At 39.3% G+C, this 20,631-nt stretch overlaps 1 protein-coding gene across 2 annotated transcripts in view; it reads left to right on the top strand.

Moving 5' to 3' along the window:
- Positions 1-7,719, top strand: part of DENND1B (DENN domain containing 1B) — a 165,864-nt gene extending 158,145 nt beyond the window's left edge. For both annotated transcript variants that reach the window (XM_050901330.1, XM_050901331.1), the window contains exons 21-23: positions 4,217-4,296; positions 5,535-5,751; positions 6,985-7,719. In XM_050901330.1, coding sequence (XP_050757287.1) covers positions 4,217-4,296; positions 5,535-5,751; positions 6,985-7,536 — 849 coding nt within the window. In that variant the 3' untranslated portion in view covers positions 7,537-7,719. The remainder of the gene's footprint in view (positions 1-4,216; positions 4,297-5,534; positions 5,752-6,984) is intronic.
- The last annotated feature ends 12,912 nt before the right edge of the window (positions 7,720-20,631 follow it).

The raw sequence follows: 20,631 nt of genomic DNA, 5'->3' as shown, positions 1-20,631 counted from the left end.
CATCAGTCTCAGCTCTTGTGGAGTGTAATGTGAAGTACTTTCCTGTGATTTCATTATCCATTGCTTTAGGTCACAGTCTTTAACTGGAAAGGAAGGCAATGGGTTTTGCTTAACTAGAAAGTTTGATTAAGAGATCTTTTGCTTCCCTACTGGAGGTGAAGCCATAATTACGTCTGTGATTGGGTTGTAGAGGAGGATGGGTAAAATAAAATACTGAACCATAAATAGTAGTGGACTTGTATTTATTTTGCTTTCTTGTACTGAATGAATAATCTTTGAATTTTTAAGAAAGAGGAAACAGTACTTCATAGATTTAAACCATAGTAGATATTTTTCTTTTCTTGAAACTTTATACGTGTTGATGTATTGAGTAGCTGGTAAATGTGAAATTATATGTGTGCTGCCATTTATCAAAAGATTATTTGTTTCTCACTTTGAGGACAATTAATAGCAGCAGCCTTGTTAAACTTCCTGCCTTAGTGTCAATCAATAAGCATTCATTCCAGAAAGCTGTGCTTCTGAAAGTCTAGCGTTAAATAAAAAGCTGACATTTCAAAGATTGACTTTCATGCCCAATCAAGAATGTAACCATCTTACATTTAAATCCTTTAGCATTCATGTATTTTGTCTACATTTTTATGCCATAGTAGTACATTTTGTGAGGCTACCAGCAAGCAGAGGAGAACAGTTTAAGGACCTATTGTCACTTTGTTTGGTTCTACCCGTATTTATACTGTCAGCACCTTCTCTTTCTGGTTTCAGTGATCAGCATTTACCACAACTGTATAGGTAGCAGACCACTTGCAGAATGAGATTTTGAAGTGGAGCAGAAACCAAAGAGGGTGTATACCATGTATACAAAAAGGATATATATCCTCACGCTGGCTGCAGTTGTTCCTTTGCCGTACTTTAAGCACAGGCTTGATGGTTCAACAGTGGCTTGTGGAGAGCATGAGCTTGTTGTGTTTAAGTATGTTGAACTCTCTTATATTCCAAGCAAGATGAGAGGTGGGTTCTTGCAGTGCAGTGTGCCCAAAGATGAGAAAAATTTGAAATAGCAGAAGCTGAATCCCTGTTCATGTTTCGATACAAAGTCGATACATTAAATAATAGATTTATTATGTAAGCAGAACTAGTTGGAAGAAGCAAAACAATTGAGTACTTTAAAGAAGTGTGTTGCTTTATTTTATAGAAAAAAACATGACAGCAGTCTATTAAGACTTTATAAAGTTCTGGTGCAGCAAGAAAGGAGTGTTACCATATCATTTCTTGCGGTAATAAATTTAAATGGTCTGGTTGTTATTAGAATGTTGATCAGGAAGGAAACAGAAGTCTGTCCTTTTTTCATAAAAAGGTATAAAAAAGGTTACACACTTCAAAATGCAGAAAAGACAGAAATTAAAAGCTTAAATAACTGCAAACAGCAGGGTACGTCAGTAATGGAAGGACTTCTTAAATGACTTTGACAGCTTTTGCAGGTGCACGTACTATGTCACTTTGCCTAGTGGGGCATTGAAAAAGATTTATGGTTCTCCTTTTGGAATTTATTAAGAGTTTCTTTCTTTCTTTTTCTTTCTTTGCAAAGTAGTCTGGACATACCCCTCCCTTGCAGTTGTTTTTATTACAGCTCCTAGAGGAAAGTCACCTATTCAAAAACATGTGTAGCTTGTTGTCTCTATGACTAGCTCACAGAGCTGTAAACTCTGGAGAATGTTGTTATTTACAGCCAGATATTTTCCTCTCCTTCCCCATTTGCTTTTTTTTCTTTGTATGTAAATCCCATTTTATTTGGTTTAGTTCTTGAAAGTCTTCCTGTATAATTTTGTACCGCTAAACATTTAAATTGGTAACAAAAATATTTTTTCAAAGAGAGTCTGACCATCAGGAATGAGAAGGTTTTGGTTTGGTTTGGTATTTTTAGGTTTATCAACATATGCTCTGTTGTATTCATTTGTATGACGTTATTCTTGCTTTCACTAACACACTTGCATAATACTGTTTGTAGATGCTCTGAGGGGCCACAGCTATGCCTGTGGTGTTTGCTGATTCTAATTAATTTTATTCAGTTCCTGTTTCTCAAAGACACAACCTTTCTTTTTTCTTTTTCTTTTTTCTTGTGGTGTTTTGGGTTTTTTTAAATTTTTTTGAAACTTGCCATCTATGCTCTTTTAAACATTATTATTTCGACAAATCAGTGACTGTTATCTTGTGGGATTTTATTCCATTGACAGAGTTAATCCATCTACAGATGAACAAGTGTCGGTTTTCATTTTGTTTTCTGAAATTTCTCAACATTTTTAAGGAGCCTTCTTTCCTGCAAAATCTTGTCTTTACGTTAGTAGAAGTAAATGTGATGGCAGCATCTAATTCTGATGCAAATTCCAAGAAAGTGAGACAGAGACAGGGTTTTGCCCTCCAAGAGTCAGTTCCAGGATTAGAGCTTTAATTACAATGAATGTCATGTCAGAATTTTCTTGGGGAAGTAGTGAATTACTAGTGTTATAGAAACAAAGTCTTTTAATTGTCCCAGTGAAGATAAATACTTAAAGCAGCAACTTTTAAACTGAAAACAGTGACTGTACTTGTGGCAGTAATCAGTAAGATAACGAATTAACAATATCAATTAAGACAGTGGTTAACCTCCCTTTAGTTACAAGCAGGGATATGATTGATTACAACACTGATGGGAATGACACAAAGAACTCACAAAACTGGGAAAGACTTAGAAATATCAATAGTTTGTTTCTCTGCATTCCATCCTATAACTTTTGCTCAGAATGAAGCTTAGTTTGGGTTCTTTCATAGTTTTTAATACTCTAAGTCGTCTGTCATTTTCTATCAACTGTTACTTGGTTTAACACATTAAGAACCACGTTTCCTCTATGGAAAGTGTTATCGAAACTTGCTGCTTTAATTAAATCCTCTCTTGTTGAACAAGAACAAATGTGTCAGTCTATAAAGAGTGAACATTGAGACATTCCTGACAATCATGGGGGGAAAAAGTTACAGAGAGTGTCTTAGTACATGTAGAACACTGACAACATCTGTAATAGGTGACGTACTGAAATCCTCACAGTACAAGATTTCCAAGCTCCTTGTAGCCTGAAATTAAGGCCATATTTCTTCCCCATCAGGGACTTGTTGTAGGTTTAGGCGTTTGGTGAACTGCATGATGAGATGTGGGCAGTAGCACTTCTTTTTACTTGCGTATGATTTTCTTTAAAGTTAGCTAACGCTGTTTTCCCTTTGCACAAATTCTATCCATATGTCTTTAAATTATGGCCAGTTTTCCAAGGTTCAGAATCTCTTCAGTGGATTGATTGCCTGCATAGTTAATCTTTGCAGGTTTTTGATAAAAAACAAGTATAAGAGATGCACAGACCTTAAGAGAGTAATTTGTGAAGCACAGGTGACTAAAATTCCTGACTTAAATGTTCTGCTCAAGATAGAGACTTTTTCTCAAGTATTGTAGAAATCTTTAGCCTGGTTCTGTTTGCTAAATAATAATGTGATATAACAGGTTAGTGAGTACTCAGTATAGTAGTGTGTGAATTTACAGCACACCAGCTTCTCTACACAAGCTTCCTATGGGATGCTCTGAGTGTACACTAACTTTGAGTTAACTGTAATTTACAGTAAATTATCCTGCACAAAGGCATTCTTAGTGCACAGTTTTCGAGCTGGCATACTACTTACTCTGCAGTTCTCTTTAACACCCTAATATAAATATAGCTATGCAAAGAGACTCCTGACTTCTTTTGTATTTGCTACTTCAAAAATCCATTTTTCTTCATCCAGTAGACCACATCAACCAAAACTTGGCAAATAGTTCTATCAGAAAGTAGTAAACCACAATGCTTTTTGTGATATACTTGCAAGAAAGGGTAGGTAGTAACTTGAGTGATGCTTTTCCTCCAATAATCAGTCTTCTGCTAATCAAGGCTTTGCATAAATAATAAGGCCCTCCAGGCTTTGCATAAATAATAAGGCCCTCCATAGGCCATGAAGAAAAATTATTCTCTTGCTCTTTAATTGGTGATGCTTGAGGACTTCACATCCTCTTATAACAACTTTTAGAAGACTTGATCGATATGTGATTTTCCTCATCAAGTGCTCAGGAAGTCTTAATGAGTGAAGTGGCAGCTAGTCTCCAAATAAGTAATGCTGAAATAGAAAAAATAAACAGAAATTATAATGTTAATTTTCCATCCTTCAGACTCGTTTCAACCAGTGTCTCAGTAACCAGGATTTTCCCTTGGATGAAGACGATGATGATGAAATGGAGAGAACAAGCAAGTAAGAAGCCTGTTCGGATGTGTGTGTATGTATGGGAGAAAGGGTAACTAGTGTTATTCAGCAAAGTTCAGTTCAAGTGACGCATTTTTCTCCTGTCCAGGCTGCTAGCTTGATTCTTGATCTAGATGATGTCAAGTAGTTTAGGATTAAATCTGCTTTTAAAAAGAGGGACAGGCTATTATATCTTTTCGTTATTTATAGTGCCTAGAAGAGCTTGACATAATCTTCAGTCTTCACAGACTCAAGATAAAAAGATAGACTACATACACAAAGAAGCAGTGAAGTAATATTAGTCAACATGGTTGGCAGTGACCTCAGCTAATCTATTCTTTAAGTCTTGTGTTGTGGTCATGACAATGGAAAGTTTTCTGAAGGGTCTGAAAGAGAAATATTGCCTTGTGAGTTTTATATCAAGGTCTTCCTATGTGTGAATTTAAGGAAAATCGTAACTTGAGGCTTAAGCTGCATTGAGGCATTCTCTGATTGAATTCAGGAGATGATTTTTGATAATGAACATATGGATATAAACCATGAAGGACCTTGAAAGCAAAGTCAAGCAGCTTAAGCCATGATGCAGCAGGGAAGAGGGAGCTACTGAAGCGTTCAAAGGTTATCATCGAAACAGTGAGCCATGGAAATACTCTTTGTAGTAGTATTCTGGATAGACAGAGATAGGGAAAGACTGCAGTAGTATGGGGGTCAGAGGTAAGGGTATTGCAATGAATGAAAGAGAAAATAAGAGACAAAAGCAGTTTTCTGCTTCTGACAGACAAAAGTTCTCCTTGCAGATAGACGGTACTTCAGTAAAGCTGGTCGTAGGACAGAAGAACAGTTGCAGTATGCAGGTCTTGCCATTAGAACAAAGTATGTGGCTAGGTCAGCTGGAGAGGTGTAGCAACACTGACCTAAATGTAAGGTGTAGACAAGGGAAAAGAGGAACCAATTTTGGAATAACTGTAAAATTTGAAGGGAAGATTTGGGAAGTCATATTAAGGGTGACTTGAAATAACAGTTATGGTGGTCGGGGAAGAGTCAGGAGACAGGAGAACCAGCTAATGGTAACTGCATCTCGATAGATATCATACATCTATGTTTAGGAAAAATTTTTAGTAGAAAGAAATTCCAGGTTTATGTTCCCTTTCAAAAGTCTTGGAATGCATTCTCATACTTACTTTCAGAAGTGGCTGTAATAAAATGGTTTTTATGTTCCTAGCTGATGGAAAAGTTTTTGTTTTCAGATTATCGTCGGAAGACAGTGAAGAAGCTTCTGCTTGCTTTTATGATAGTGATGATTCTGGTGAAACTGGAATAACTCCTCAGCATCAAGGAGAAATGGACTTGCTTGGGGAGATTTTGGACACGCTGAGCACACACAGTTCAGATCAAGGAAAGCTCTCAGGAGCAAAGAGCCTGGATTTCTTTAGGTCAATGGATGACATTGATTACAAGACTGCGGTTAGTCTTCTGCTTTCATTTGAAAAACAACTCCAGTCCCTTTATAATGGAATCCTGCACTTCTGGAATCAACAACATGCAGCTCAGACACTGCAGCATAGTCCTTAGAATTGCTAGTGTGTCTTCCTAGGGCTACGTAAGAGTACACCCATGCTGGGCACTGCATGATGGCTTTTCACCAGCCAAGAGATTGGTTACACCTTTGTCCAGTTTACCAAGTCATCTTGGAACAATATTTTTCCCTTATAACAGTAATTATGTATAGAGCTGTGAATAATGTAATAATTTACTTAATCAAATAGTTTAATATTATATTTAGCTGTTCAATCTGGTATTCCCAGAGCTGGTTTTAGTCTTTTCTTACGCGTTTTAGAAGGTATTTATTTCCATTTTCACCTTCCATCCTTAAACTCGTCATAGTGATATTGTGATGTTTCCATCTTGATTAAGTCATGGGATGCATGTGGTAATTGCACCTGAAACACTGCTAGACTAGTACTCCAGAGCTTTCTAAGAGGGCTCCTTGATCCTTTTTTAGGTAGAGTTGCACAGGACCTGTAGTGTAAACAAACTGCTTGCCTACAACTTTAAAACCCTCACCAAGTCACTGCTGTGATGTTAGCCAAAAAAATGTTAGTGATTTTGAATTCCAGCTCATATCAGCTGTCCAACATTTACTTTTGCTGAAAGGGATCCTATAGTAGAAGATTAGTTACTGGAACAGCAAATTCTGATGCAAATGTTTAAAAAGCTTGTAAAATTTTATATTATGAGTGTCACACAGGGGTCACATGAATAAAATGCCCATTTTTGTTTGGCCAAAAAAATTTAATATTGAAAGTTGGTATAATTAATTACTGAAGCAAAGAGGAAATGCCATCTGGTTTTAGTTTTAGTCCAGCTCCTTCTCATATTATGGGTACAAACCAGCAAAGTGTGTCTTTTTTCACTGTCAAAACTGCTTGTGCAATGACTGAATGGACAGGGGAGACAGAAATCCTTCCTCTGTATAAAAGGAGATCCTTAGGATAAGAGACAGAGTGTTCTGGCAAGAAAGTGTAAAAACGCTTGATCTTACATTGTTTCTGGGGTTGTTGTTTTGAAACATTGAACCGCAAATGGGATCCATGATTTAGGAACACACAAAATCCATTACAGTGTTTTTGTTTCAAAAGTGCCAGTGTAGAGATGTTTCTTGTGACATTAACTATAAACACATGTTCTTTCTTTCAGAACAAGTCGAATGCACCTAGTGAGAGCAACCTTACCCTGCTCTGCAGCAGCGCTAACGATCAAGCAGAGTGGAACCTCGGTCAGGATGACAGTGTCCTCCATGGGAAGCAGCTCCCTCCATCGCCAAGGAAGCAGGTTTCTTCTGGTGGCCATAGAGAATCTCTCTCAAGACTGGAAGAAGAAAGTAGTGACAAAACCTTTATTGCTGACAAGATGGACACCACTAGTATGACATCCCCATCTCCAGTACGATCAAGTGCCCAGTTTGCTTCTCTAGAAAGTTTCAAAGCAGGCTATTCTTCCTATAAGTATGCAAAGCAGAATGAAACACTAAGCAATACCTCAGAAGATCAGCTCCCAGCAAGTCTTGCTCAACATCCATCCATTCTGGTCCCTTGGGAGAAAGATGGGAAGGAAGGAAATGAAACTCCGGAAGAGGGTGGGCTTCTTCAAGAAGTGGTGTCGTTATGTAAACTGAGTTCTGCTTTTCACTATGGTCTAAATATTTCAAAGGATAGCTTATCCAGCAGTAGCAGTGGAAATAAAACATAATAAAACTATGAGAAGAGAAACTTGACTCCCATCTGAAGTTAAAGGGAGACTACTCAGGACTCCATATAACTCCATATAACGTGATAACCAAAAGATGAAAAAGGAATAAGAGATCTTTGATTATAAAAATAATTCTCTTCAGTTGAGTATGTATTTTCTGCCATTGGGACATCCGCTTCTATGTTTACCCAGTTCATTTGTTGGCTGTAGTTAGGTCCACAAAATGGAACTAAATATATGAATGCACTCTTAAATCAGGTACTAGTTAGTCTCTGTGTTAAAAATACAGCAGGTGTATGGTGCTTCCTAGCATTTGCTTCCTCTAAGCAGTAGGAAAGGTATCACCTAACAGATAACCAGGTTTTGAAGGTACTATATTAATCCCATTAAGCATGAAATGAACCGAGCAATCTGATTTGTCTGAAATATACAAATGTGAATATTTGAATGAATAGTAATTGCCTTAATCTTTTGAGAAGAGGTTTAACTATCTTAGAAGATGAATGCAAATCTACAAAACAGCAATAATTATTTTCCATGGCAAGAATTTTCTTCAGCAAAGGGCGGGGGGGAAAGGAAACTTTTTTTAGATAAAGGAATTTCTTGTGAATATAACTTGGAACTTACTTCAAACTAAAACTGTGGCCCTGTCTTCCAGACTTCAAAAAGGTGGCGCATGCTTTTCTCTCTTCTGTAAAGTACATGAAGTGCTGAATTATAATGTGACGTTTATTAACTTCTGTTTACAACTAAGACACTTTAAAGACATATTATCCGGTTTCCCTAGGTAGACTATTTCATCTAAAAATTTTCAGAAACGAAAGTGTAAGTGGAATTGATAGATTTCTGTTATTTTTTATTTTCTACAGTTTAATGGTGTTTGAAAACTAATTTGTGCCTCTTCTGAACTATTTTCTTTCCATTTTTAGTAGCTACCTTTTTGAAGGTAGATTGAATTACTGTTACGTAGAAGTCATACTTAGTTAAATTATTGAAGAGTCATGACTGAAAATTACTTGTAACACTAGAAAACTAGGATTATGGATTCAGTTTGAGACTGCATATATCCAACTCTCATTTTAGCCAAGTTGAACAATCAAAAATCTCTTTCTAAATTCAGTGAAGGAGAATAAATGGACTTGATGTATATTGTATTTAGAACAAGCGTTTGTCCTCCTTCTGGGAGTGTTCCTGAGTAATATTTGGATATTTGGAAATTTGTGCTGCAATATGGAGCAGCTCTTTCCTTTTTTTTTTTATTTTTTTAATTTTCCTCCCCTTTTCTTTTTCCACCTCTCCACCTTACCATACATATATTGTCCTCCACAGTAGCTCAGGACAGGAAAGGCCTGAAGTAAGTTTCAGCAGATTGGAATTGTCGACTTTGAAGGATATTTGTGATGCAGTTGGTAGAAGTAACACATGGGTATAAAGAACTGTGCCTGAGAAGAACGCTCTCCTGCTCTTCTAAACTCATGTCAGAAACCTTTTTTCTTTCTTTCCCTCTTTGTCATGAATGGTTAGTCTTAATCTCAGTATAGGTCTGAGTGAGCACGTTCATGAGGTCAGTATTTGGATCAGATTGCGCTTTAATATCTTAATAGTAGTTTGTAGTAAAGTTTAATATCAATTGCCACACTGAGATTTATGAATGAATTTTCCTTCTAGCTAACACAAATGGAAAGGGTTTTTTTGGCTGCTTTATTACAAGGCAGCTGACCTAAGGGAATGGATCCATATCATTACAGAGGCAATGTTTGATGCTTTACTAAAGAGATGCAGCAGAGTGAGACCTTGGCTTTGTTAATGCAAAAGTTTCAGCTTGTTCCAGAATGAGAAGGGCTGGGCCAGTACTTGTCATTGAGGATGAGCCTCCAGAATTCTTTTTTTAATCAGTGCAGTGAAGGTAAAAGGTTGTAAAAGTGCAAATCTTACAGAAATATCTGTATCTGATTAGAACATGAACATTCCTGAGGGCATCTGCAATCTGCATTGCTGGAGAATCTCAGTATTCCAGAGTTAGAGGTTGTATGTCCAGAGGTCTGTACTCCAAGGTATTTCTCTATCCTTTGGTTTCCTCTTGTGTATCAACATGGTATATTGTGGATTTTTTTTAATAACATAAAAATGTTATTTGGCAAAATATTTTGCACTATGAAAAGTCAGAAGTGTCATAAAAATTATTTAAAATCTTTACTCTGAACTTTACAGGTGGGTCAGACCAGGTGGCTCAGGTGCTGTTCGGATGAGAAAGCTGCAGAGAAGCCTCATGGATGTTTGTTTAGAGCTGGTATTAATGACTCAGTAGAGGGCATTCTTCTCCTTTGCTGGTACTAAACATTACCCAAAGGTAGTGCTGCCAAGTGTGCCTAAGAGAAGACAGGCAACACAAAAGTTTTTGTTCTTGTAGCACTTCTCACTCATTCTCATTCATGTCCTTGCATTTTGTTGATGAGAATTTCAAGATTCACCTTTTCTTTTCCTCTGCATCTGACATAGTGTTTCTGTCCACGGTTCCATCTAAGATGATGTTTTGTTTTCTTAATTTATTAAAGATAATAAACAGTATTAATGTCTTAAGGAGAAAAATAGAAAAAATTCAGAAATTATGGCCATCATTACTTTCAAAACCATCAAACACGTAAGTCCAGGAATGCTGCCAGAAAATGGTTTTCAAAAATGTCTCTCTGATAGAATAAATCTTACTGGTGTTGCATGAGAGTTAGGCACTGAACTCCTATTATCACATAGATAGTCCCATTCTCACCTTTGTGGAAAAAATACGGAAGCCATGTGAGGCTGCTAATATTCTTATAGTTATTATAAGGATCATAAAATTGAAAGTTTGATAGTGGAATCTTTCAAAATCGAGGCATTGTAGTAATAATTCACTGTTTCATTGAGTGAAAATGCAGGCTGAAAAGAAGTAAACAGATGAACTAAAAGGTGGAAGGTAAAATGCAGCTTAGAATGATTTTTATTTCAGTCAAAATGTTAGTTACTGTGCTTATGCCACATTGTTTCCTTACTATTTATAAAGCCTATAGGGTGTTTACAGTCATTAAATGGTATGTCTTTTTTGGTTTTTAACCTTGTATGGGTTCAAAAATAACTCAGTTAAATTTAACTGTAGGTACATTTTTAACTCTGTAATATTACAGAATCTTTTCCACTTACTATCAGTGATCTTTTAAAAAGGCTAATATTTGTGCCTTATTTAAACAGAATTACCAGTTACCAAATAGATAAGAGTCCAAACTGATATTTCTGGTTCAACACTGTTGTTCTCTGTTCTTGTGATAATGTAAAACTGTTTATTGGCTACATATACAGTATTTTTATTGCTACATTGGGTCCTATATTAAGATAAATTGTCCAGGTCCAGTACTTTTTACAAGTTTTATACTTGTATACTTTTTATTTGTGGAAATCCTTCTAATGTCTTTGAAAATCATCAACATTCATCACCAGCTACTGGTGAGAACTGAATTCTGCTCAGAGCTCCTGTGGTGGTCTTCAGAGGCATCTCTCTTCTTCAGGATCTCAAACATCTTCCCATTTCTCCTGTTTAAGGGAGATACCAGGTTATTTGATTAAGCTTTGTAATCTGTTACTTACACAGAGGAACAAATTTCTGATGTAGAAAGTCAAGCTAAGGCTTGAATTTAATATCTTTGAGTTTGTTTTGCATAGATGTCTGCCTGAAATGAGCCGTATCACTCATCTGGTTTGGGAGGAAAAAAGTAAGGGCAGTAGAAGGAGAAAGGGATTCTTGGGTTGTTCCAGTGGGGTGTGGTGAAGCAGAGCCTGGGAGTCCTCAGGAGGGGTAATAACTTTGAGGAAATCCAGATTTCAGGATATTGTTTAGTGTTCTAGCTCAGTTGTAGTGATTCCAACCCAGCCATGTAGGCAAAAGTAATATTGCCTATGGAATTAATCCCCTGTGGGATTTGCAGAATGGATAATATGTTGTCCCAGTCAAAGCCTTCCCATCCGTGTGTATAGAGAGGCAACATGTGAAAAACAGTGCAGATATTCAGGGAAGGACAGTACTGTGCATGCAGAGGTGATCCCTCCCCACCCTCTATGCATGCAGAGGGCAGTCTGTGTAGAGTAGGCAGTGGTTTGCTCTTCCACATATTTGGGTGTCATGTAGCTCCAAAAAATAGAGTTGTTGTGAAGGAAAAATGTAGTTGTAGAAGTTGTCATAGAACTTGTTGACTGAACCCTTCATTGTCATTTAGCATTTCAGTGATACTACTGCTGTTTGGGTGGGGTCATCGGAACCTCTCAGCACTGGCTGAAGTCCCCTCTCAGGCAGTGTAACGCAGACTTCAGCTGGAGTTTTAGACACGTGCTGGATGCTTTTGAAAATCCCACCCAATCTATTAAAGGAGTGTTTTAGATCTCAAAAATCTGTTTTAGATGTCTTTTCAGGTTTTAGAATGAGCTAGTTTACAATCTTGTGTTCTTGTAAACGATGTAAAGTCTAGGCAAAAGAACAGTTAAGCCAGGTTTTTAAAACAGCTTCTGTTTCTCCACCTACAATCAATTATATTCGGTCCTACAGAACAATCTTTCATTGGTGCAGCTGTCTAATGGAATTGCTAGGAGCATCTAAAATCTTTTCTCTATGCATGTAATTAATTGAAGAAACATTTCATGCAATAATCGAAGTGCCAGCATGAGGCCCTTTTGCAAATGCACCCCCTGTGTAATACTGACTGTAGTACCCTGTCCTGCAGAAAGGAGCCCCACAACCACTGACCTCCCTGACTCCGCAGGGAAAGGTCAAGGGCGGTCTTTATTTCCAAGGGAGTTAGCATCTTCTCTCTTGGTGCCAGGCTCTAGTCCAGGTGCTGTGAGACTCCAGCCAGCGTGTTCCAAACAGCCTGAAATTTCAGGCTAAACAAATGTGGCTAATAAAATTACACCGGAGGCAAGCAGCTTCCTTATTGCAAAGCTCAGGATGGTGAAGGTTGTCTGTTCGCATGGTATCACAGTAAATCTTTGGAGAATGAATGTAGAAATCAATGCACCAGCAAAAACAGTATGAATGGTGATGTGACTTGTCTTCAGTAACTTCTTTGCTGCTATTAGATGTGTGTGTCTTTGCCAAGCGTTGTTTACCTGTTAACAGAATCTGGGCTGAATAGAACATGTCCCTCATCCCCAAGAGCATGGACCACAGCTGGTCTAGAATTCATGATCGTCAGGGTGGTTGAAAATAAAGGAATGGAAAAGGGATGGTATGGTTTTTTGTGCAAAACCTTCCTTGATTTGCTTTGTAATGTCTGTTTTACAGTTTTGGTCAGTGGCCAATTGAAAGTACTTGATAGGTCTTTCCTGGAGGCTGCTAAACTTCTTCTAAATAGAGTTGCCTGATGAGTCCACAGCCACCTTAGTCTAGAGGGCTGTCCACCATCTGTGTAGTTGGCAGGGTCGTTGCCATTTTCTGCTGGGTTGGAGTACGAAGCAGGTGACACAGTTGGAAGTTACTCCAAGGTTTACTGTAGTAAAGGGTACTCAAATTAGTTTGTACTATTACTTAGGTAAATACTAACGACATTTGTATTTAGAGTCCAGTAACAGTATTAGCATTTGAAAAATAAGTTGAGTTCAAGTACGTTGACGTTTGTTATGATTCTGTGTGAATTGACATTCTGTTTCTGTTAAAAATAAGAGAGCTACTTGGTTGTGGGGAGGAAATGTGTTGACTTTCAAATCTTCAGTGAATTTTGTGCAATATTTCTCCTTGTTTCAAAGTAATTTAGTAGTGCACATCTGCTTTTCAAGCAGATCCTTGAAATGGTATTTTTCAAAAATGTGTAAAATTACATGTAGCTTTGGAATATGGTTGTATGATAAAAACATGAAGAATATATTCTAATGAGGCAAATGTATATTTCCAATGACTGGGAATGATTATGGATGTCACATTCTATGGAAATAAAAAGGCCTAAGCCAATGTTTGCATACCAGTAGTTCTAGGTAATTCTTAAAACCATAACCCGGTTACATTGAAGTAAGGGTAAATATTAGAATTTATGATGTGTAGTTTGTCATTTGATGATTTGTTTATCATTGATAAAAAGATGAGGAGTTAAGCATTGCTTTTCAGTACCACCAAGGAGGTGAGAGTTCATGGTGATGACTGTATGTATTAAGAATCTAGTTTGTGACATCCCTAATTATCATAAGTCATTACTTAAAATATCTGCTAATGTTGCCAGTATCCTTTTAATTTTTTTGTAAATGAATTTCTTTGTATATTGATGTACATTTTGTTTTAACCTTTGATTTTCCTTTGAGAACTTCTTTAAATTAATATACTTGAATGAGGCAATAAAGCACTGTGGAACAGCTAGTCTTGGTGCAGCTTACGCACAAGCACGTCATGTCTGTTACTTCATGGTTTTTGAGGAGGAAGAGAAATTTAAAATGCTTACATGTTTAGCCAACTGACAATTTGTGTTTCGTTGTTTTTAGTTCTGTGTCAGATACGATGAGAAATGCCTCAACATGGAACAAAGCAACATTATGTATCCCAATGCTTCTAATTTTTTTTCAGAATGTTTTTTTTAGTGACCTTTGAAAACGGTTCCTGATAATGTCTTTGTTGTGAGCCTTTAATACTTATAGGAGAGGCATGAAGTACAGGACATTTTGAGGTTTTATTGATCATTTTAATAATTTCAGAGATTTTAAAAAAACCAACCAGCATTGTCCTAACAGTTTTAAAAATTTAGTTAGTTACTGACCTTTAATAAAACTAGAACCACGTCTAAGAATTTACTCCATGCTTTTGCACCCTCTGGACTACTGTTCAAAGTCATCTCAAGAACTGTAATTCAGACCTTAGACTACTGTCAGTAGTGCACTGTGTAGAATGTAGTAAATGAGCTGTGATGTGTGGTGTGTTTTGTTTTTTCTGTTTCCTTCCAAGTTTGTGGCATCATTAGAAGTTTTTGGTGAACTCCACATTACCATAAAGTGCCCAACACTGTACTATAAAATAAAACCTAACAATATCAAAATTCCTTGGGTGGTGCAGGTTCTTGTTTGATGGGTTGGTCTGAATAGCATTTTCATTAATGTGTTTTCATATTAATTACTGTTTATACAGTACAAAAGTTAAATGCTAATGTCCTTTGTAATTCCAGTGGTATTTTGCTGCTTTTAAAAATCTTAGCTAATCGTGCATACTTGTTAAACAGCTTTTTTTGGTCTGTAGATCTTGAAGTTCTTACCAAAAAAGTAGGTATATTATCGCATTTTTATAGATTACAAAATTGAGATCTTAAGGGGAAACTGCATGCGGAAGGTACAGTAGCAATAACTGATGGGTGCTATGGTTTGAACCTTTAACATTGGATATTAAAAAAAAATAATTGTATCACCAAGTATTTTTGTACTGTTAAGCCAAGTATTATAAGTATCAGAGAGGTCTTGAGGCTACTACTAGTAAGGGAAGAGGGATGTCCGACCTCCTGTAATACCTGTGGTCGGATCTGACTGAAGGGTCAGACTGTGTGCTGCTGAGAGTCGCTGGGACCTCAGCTTTTCAGCCCCCAGCCTGCAAGCCTGGTGTTGACACCCCCCGCTCTTCCTTCCTCGCTCCCCTCGCGCCCCGACTCCAGCCCTCCTGCGCCCCGGGGCACTGTTGGGCTGCGCGGCTCTGTCGGTCGCCGGCCTGTCGGTGACCTGCCTTCGTTCCCCCCTTTCCGCTGCTGGTGGGGAGAGGCTGATGCAGAAAGCACCTCTTGGCTTCGGTGGTGGTCAGGAATGAAGACGAAGATAGGGTTTATTTGTAACTTAGGCAGGCTAAATAACACGTGGTGGGTTGACCCTGGCTGGACGCCGGGCGCCCACCAAAGCCGCTCTATCACTCCCCTCCTCAGCTGGACAGGGGAGAGAAAATAAAATGAAAGGCTCGTGGTCGAGACAAGGACAGGGAGATCACTCAGCGATTACCGTCACAGGCAAAACAGACTCGCCTTGGAGAAATTAATTTATTGCCAATCAAATCAGAGTAGGGTAATGAGAATTAAAACCAAAGCTTAAAACACCTTCCCCCCACCCCTCCCTTCTTTCCAGGCTTAACTTTACTTCCAAATTTTCTACCTCCTCCCCCCCAGCAGCGCAGGGGGATGGGGAATGGGGGTTTGGGTCAGTTCATCACACGTTGTTTCTGCCGCTCCTTCCTCCTCAGGAGGAGGACTCCTCACACTCTTCCCCTGCTCCAGCTTGGGATCCCTCCCATGGGAGACAGTCCTCCATGAACTTCTCCAACGTGAGTCCTTCCCATGGGCTACAGTTCTTCATGAACTGCTCCAGCATGGGTCCCATCCACGGGGTGTAGTCCTTCAGGAACAGACTGCTCCAGCGTGGGTCCCCCGCGGGGTCACAAGTCCTGCCAGCAAACCTGCTTCAGCGTGGGCTCCTCTCTCCACAGGTCCGCAGGTCCTGCCAGGAGCCTGCTCCAGCATGGGTTTCCCATGGGGTCACAGCGTCCTTCAGGCATCCACCTGCTCCGGCGTGGGGTCCTCCAGGGGCTGCAGGTGGGTATCTGCTCCACCATGGACCTCCATGGGCTGCAGGGGGACAGCCTGCCTCACCATGGTCTTCACCACGGGCTGCAGGGGAATCTCTGCTCCGGCGCCTGGAGCACCTCCTCCCCTCCTTCTTCCCTGACCTTGGTGTCTGCGGAGTTGTTCCTCTCACATCTTCTCACTCCTCTCTCTGGCTGCAATTGCTGCCGCACAGTAACTTCTTTTCCCTTTCTTAAATATGTTATCCCAGAGGCGCTGCCACCACTGCTGATGGGCTTGGTCTTGGCCAGCAGCGGGTCCGACTTGGAGCTGGCTGGGATTGGCTCCGTCGGATGTAGAGGAAGCTTCTAGCAGCTTCTCACAGAAGCCACCCCTGTAGCCCCCCTGCTACCAAAACCTTGCCATGCAAACCCAATACAACGTAACACAATAATAGATCATGAGTATGTTATCAGGTATGGCTTAGCTTTTTCATGTAGTTGCTTTGCTGAGTCATTTTATGCAACTGTATAACTATAATTCAGTTAGGATTTTACATTAAATGGCTATGCAGTATAATCTCATCTGTAATTCACTCTTCTACATTAAAAGCATTTTGATATCTTATGCAGACAAACCACAGAGATTGTGGTTTCAATGCTGATATATTCAATCCACAACTGATGAAAAAATTACAAATTGTTTTCATACAAAACAATGAGGGTGTGATTTTAACACTTGCTATTAGACTTGTACTAGCTTACTGTAGCCAGCAGAGTGATACAAGCTGTGAAGACTGGTAGCGCAGGGATCTTCACTGCTAGGTTAAGCATAGCACATCTTGCAGTCATTTCTTCATTTTGCCAATAGACGTGCCCACATTTATTCAGCTATTAAAAAGATAGCTGTGAAAATGAACTTCTTCATAGGTCCAGATTATGAGCCAATGGAGGACATTATAAAAATGTAGAAGCCTTTAATTTTTGCAGAAGGAGCGAGAAAGTATGAAGATCAAGCCTTTCAGGTTAAGTTTGCCTGCTTTCCTTAGTTTATTATCTCAGGGCTCGGAGAGTGCAGTTGCAACTTGCTTTCTACGGATGTTTCAGTTCAGTAAGTTCTTTCAAACCTAAGCATGGGAAAGGATTGAGAAAGAGGAGGTAATAAGACGAGTTTGTAAAATTTGCCAACTTAATTTAGACTCAGATGGTACAGCAGGACTCTGTTCCTGTCGATACAACTATACCACGTGTCTGTGAAAAATGATTTCAGAGCAGTTTGGTGTACCAGTCACACGGTAGCACCCTGAGTATGAAAGCTGGCACATTTATTAAGAGTTGTGGCATTTGAGGGAAAAATGCAACTCAAAGCAGTGTCTTTTGAGGACTTGTTTAGGAGGAGAAATCATAAACACTCCTATTCATTAGTAGCTTCTTGGTTGGTTGTGCTTTAAAAGCGGCTGAGTATTGCTTTTGCAAGATACTTTTACACAGTGCAGCTGCAGCCGTACCTGAATGATGGACAAAGCATTTCATTTTCTTTCCAGAGCTCACTGTGTGTTAACCTCATGTTCACAAAAGGAAAAGTAACTTTATCAAATTCATGGATTTAGATTTTTATTTGATGTGACAAGTGATAACAACAACAACAACAACAAAAAAACCCCTAAGCAATGCCTGAAGTGATGTTGTGGGTTTGCTGGTATTCAGATAAAGCAGAGTCAGTCTGCTGATTTTCATCAGTCGGAAAAAATGCTAGCAGCTTCTTAAGCTTCAAAACCCCAGAGGCTGTCAATCCTGTTACAAATTCTGTATGAAACATAAACAAGTACTAGTTCTAAAAGCAAAGTTTGGGAAGCACATTTGGAATATGCTACGGGCCGTATATAATTTCCTTTCTGTGGCTGCCTATTTCACATTCCTCCTGAAAGTCGAAGGGCCAGGTGCCTGATGGTGTACTGCTCCACTAATTTTCTTTTTTCAGGTTTACTTCTTCCCTCAAATAATTGTCACTGAGACATGGGGAACAAAACAGCAACAAAACCCAGCACACAACAACACTGAAAAAGAAAGGTACAACATGGGCTACAAAGAATCTATCAAACTTGGTTGCAAACCTTTTCCTTTTAGATCTGTTATCTGTTTTTAATTAAGTCCTGCAAAATACTCAGTGTCATGGATGAGACACAGTAAAGATGTACTCTGCCACGTAGAGCTTACACAAGACTTGTGCCTACAGAAGTTCGTTTTTCAGGTATGTATAGTTCTATGAATAGCTCAACTAATATACTTTCCAAGGTATTTTTATCCTGGTATGAAATCACTTCATTTGATTTATCTTAAGACACTTCCGAAATGATGAAGAGGAACATTTCTGTGTGTTCAAGATGGGCAGAGGGTGCTTTTCTCAGCCTGGACTGTTCAAAGGCCAAATGTTAAAAACCATGTTTGACTTTCAGGTTTTAGCCTTGAGGTGCTCACCTTAAAACTTCTGGAGCCCAGTTTTTAAGAGAGTGGCTTAGCATTGGTGACTTAATTTAAGTTGTGGTAGATTACTTCTGAGGCTCTGGGTCCCAGTGCCTTAAAATGTGCTCTAGAAGTCACAGATACAGCAGAAAGTTGTGGCTACCTGCTCCCCCCGTCCTCCCTGCAGACCTTTGTGCAGTTCCGTACGAGCACTGGCTCCACATTCAGTAATATACCATTTTATAGTATCAGCAGTTTTCTATTCACTGTTCCTTTTAAGAAAATAACCTGTTAATATAATACCACCTGTTTAGCAATGAGAAGGATTATGTACTTAAAATGTTCAGCTGAATAATACATACAAACATCTGACATTTGGCCTGCTCTGAGAATAGGCGACATGCTTATTTAACGATTTTGAAAATGTTAAAATGGTGAGGTAGAAATTAAAATGTCATTTTAAAATATTTGTATTTAACTTATCTGATTCAGTCCTTTTCTACATTTCCCCTTGGCATATTCGAACTGGGGGTCACGGTAGCAGTCTGACACCGCGGATACTTTGAACGATATACTGAACATTGTTGGCATTTCAGCCTAATTAGTTGCATCCTATTTTGTGATTTGTCTTTGGTCCTTTGGGTTGCTGGCCCAAGATTTTTTTTTTTAACCTTTTTTTTATGCTCATCGTCGTCTCATTTTAAATGTCAACGGACCAGTACTTGTGTAATTGGTTTTTTCCCCTTACTTCTTTTCTCCCCAGTGTCAGAAAATTTGACAAACGATTTCTACATCTCAGGCAGGCTACATGAGAAAAATATATCCCAGGACTGAGTGACAAACACAGGCCAATCTAGTCCATGCAGGTCTTGAGCACAGCCACATATTTTTCTGGCCGGTGGTCACTGTTACCCACAGCTTTGAACTGGAATGATCTTTTCTTAGGCTGGTTTAATCGCTTCTGCCAGCACTGGGCCACCCCCAAAAGGCAGATCTGCATCTTCTCTGTTGGGCTCATTTCTCATGCCAAAACCTGGTAGAGCCTCCCTCTCCCTGGGGGCCAGGTTGAACATAGTTGTCTGTGATCCTGCGACGGATCCCGCTGAAAGAAGATGCTTAGGCACTGGGCTAGTTCAACTGGACATTGAGAATTTATACATTTAAGAAGGGAAGTGTCAACCTGCTGATTTACTTTAAGCAACCCTCACTTGACGTAATGGTGTGCCCAAGGAAATATTTAAATGTCTGGAAGAGCTGGGGTCACCGACACTTGGGGGTGCGCTGGCAGAAACCGAGGAAGAAAAGCAGGGCACCTGCATGCTCTTCTGGTTTGCTTTTTTTCTGCTCTGTCATTGGGGTCTGAGTGGAGGTGACTCCTCCTGTGGATCTTTCTCAGTCATTGCGTCCGAGGCTTGGAACGGTGTTCAAACAGTAGTGCTGTAGGCGGCCTGAAAGGAGAGCCCTGTGCTTTTTACTCCGAAATGACGCCTGGGCTCCTGGCTGGTCTCGAACTGGCTGCGGTACAGGCAGGGTGCCCTGTCACCACCGGATGCACACAGCTTGTCATCTGGGCATCGTTTGCCTGCTTGCTGAGGAGAGGATTAGAAGCAGCTAAAGCTGCATTTAATTGTTTAAGCTGTTTTACACTTGGAGCAAAAATCTGTGGAAACACCCCATGCATCTTCCCTGCAGACTTATGCTTTTCTAATCTGCTTTAAGATTGTGAAATTACTTAGGGGTAACACCTGAAATTCTGTTAATACCTTGTACTAGCTGCATGGAAGACATTAAGTTATTTGTTTTGTGGGACAGAAAGCAGCTATTTAACCCGAGGCTGCCCTATGCTGTGACTACTTGTACAATGCAAACATGCTGCGGTGCAAAGAGCTGTCCGTACAGGTGAAAAAGGCTCGCAGCCCAAATGGCCACATATAATTAAGATTGCCGTGCGGAGCCTGCCCTTTCGGTTTGCTCTCACTCCTCCAGTGCCTACGTTGCTGTCACCGTTTCTGAATTTCTACTGCCAAGTAAAGTTTAGTGCAGGTGCCAAATGAAACTAAGTGGGTTTAAATTGGAAACACACATTTTTGTCATTGCTAGTT

This window comes from Gymnogyps californianus, chromosome 8 (assembly GCF_018139145.2).
Source record: "Gymnogyps californianus isolate 813 chromosome 8, ASM1813914v2, whole genome shotgun sequence".
Lineage (NCBI taxonomy): Eukaryota > Metazoa > Chordata > Aves > Accipitriformes > Cathartidae > Gymnogyps > Gymnogyps californianus.
This window is presented reverse-complemented; position numbering and strand designations above follow the sequence as displayed.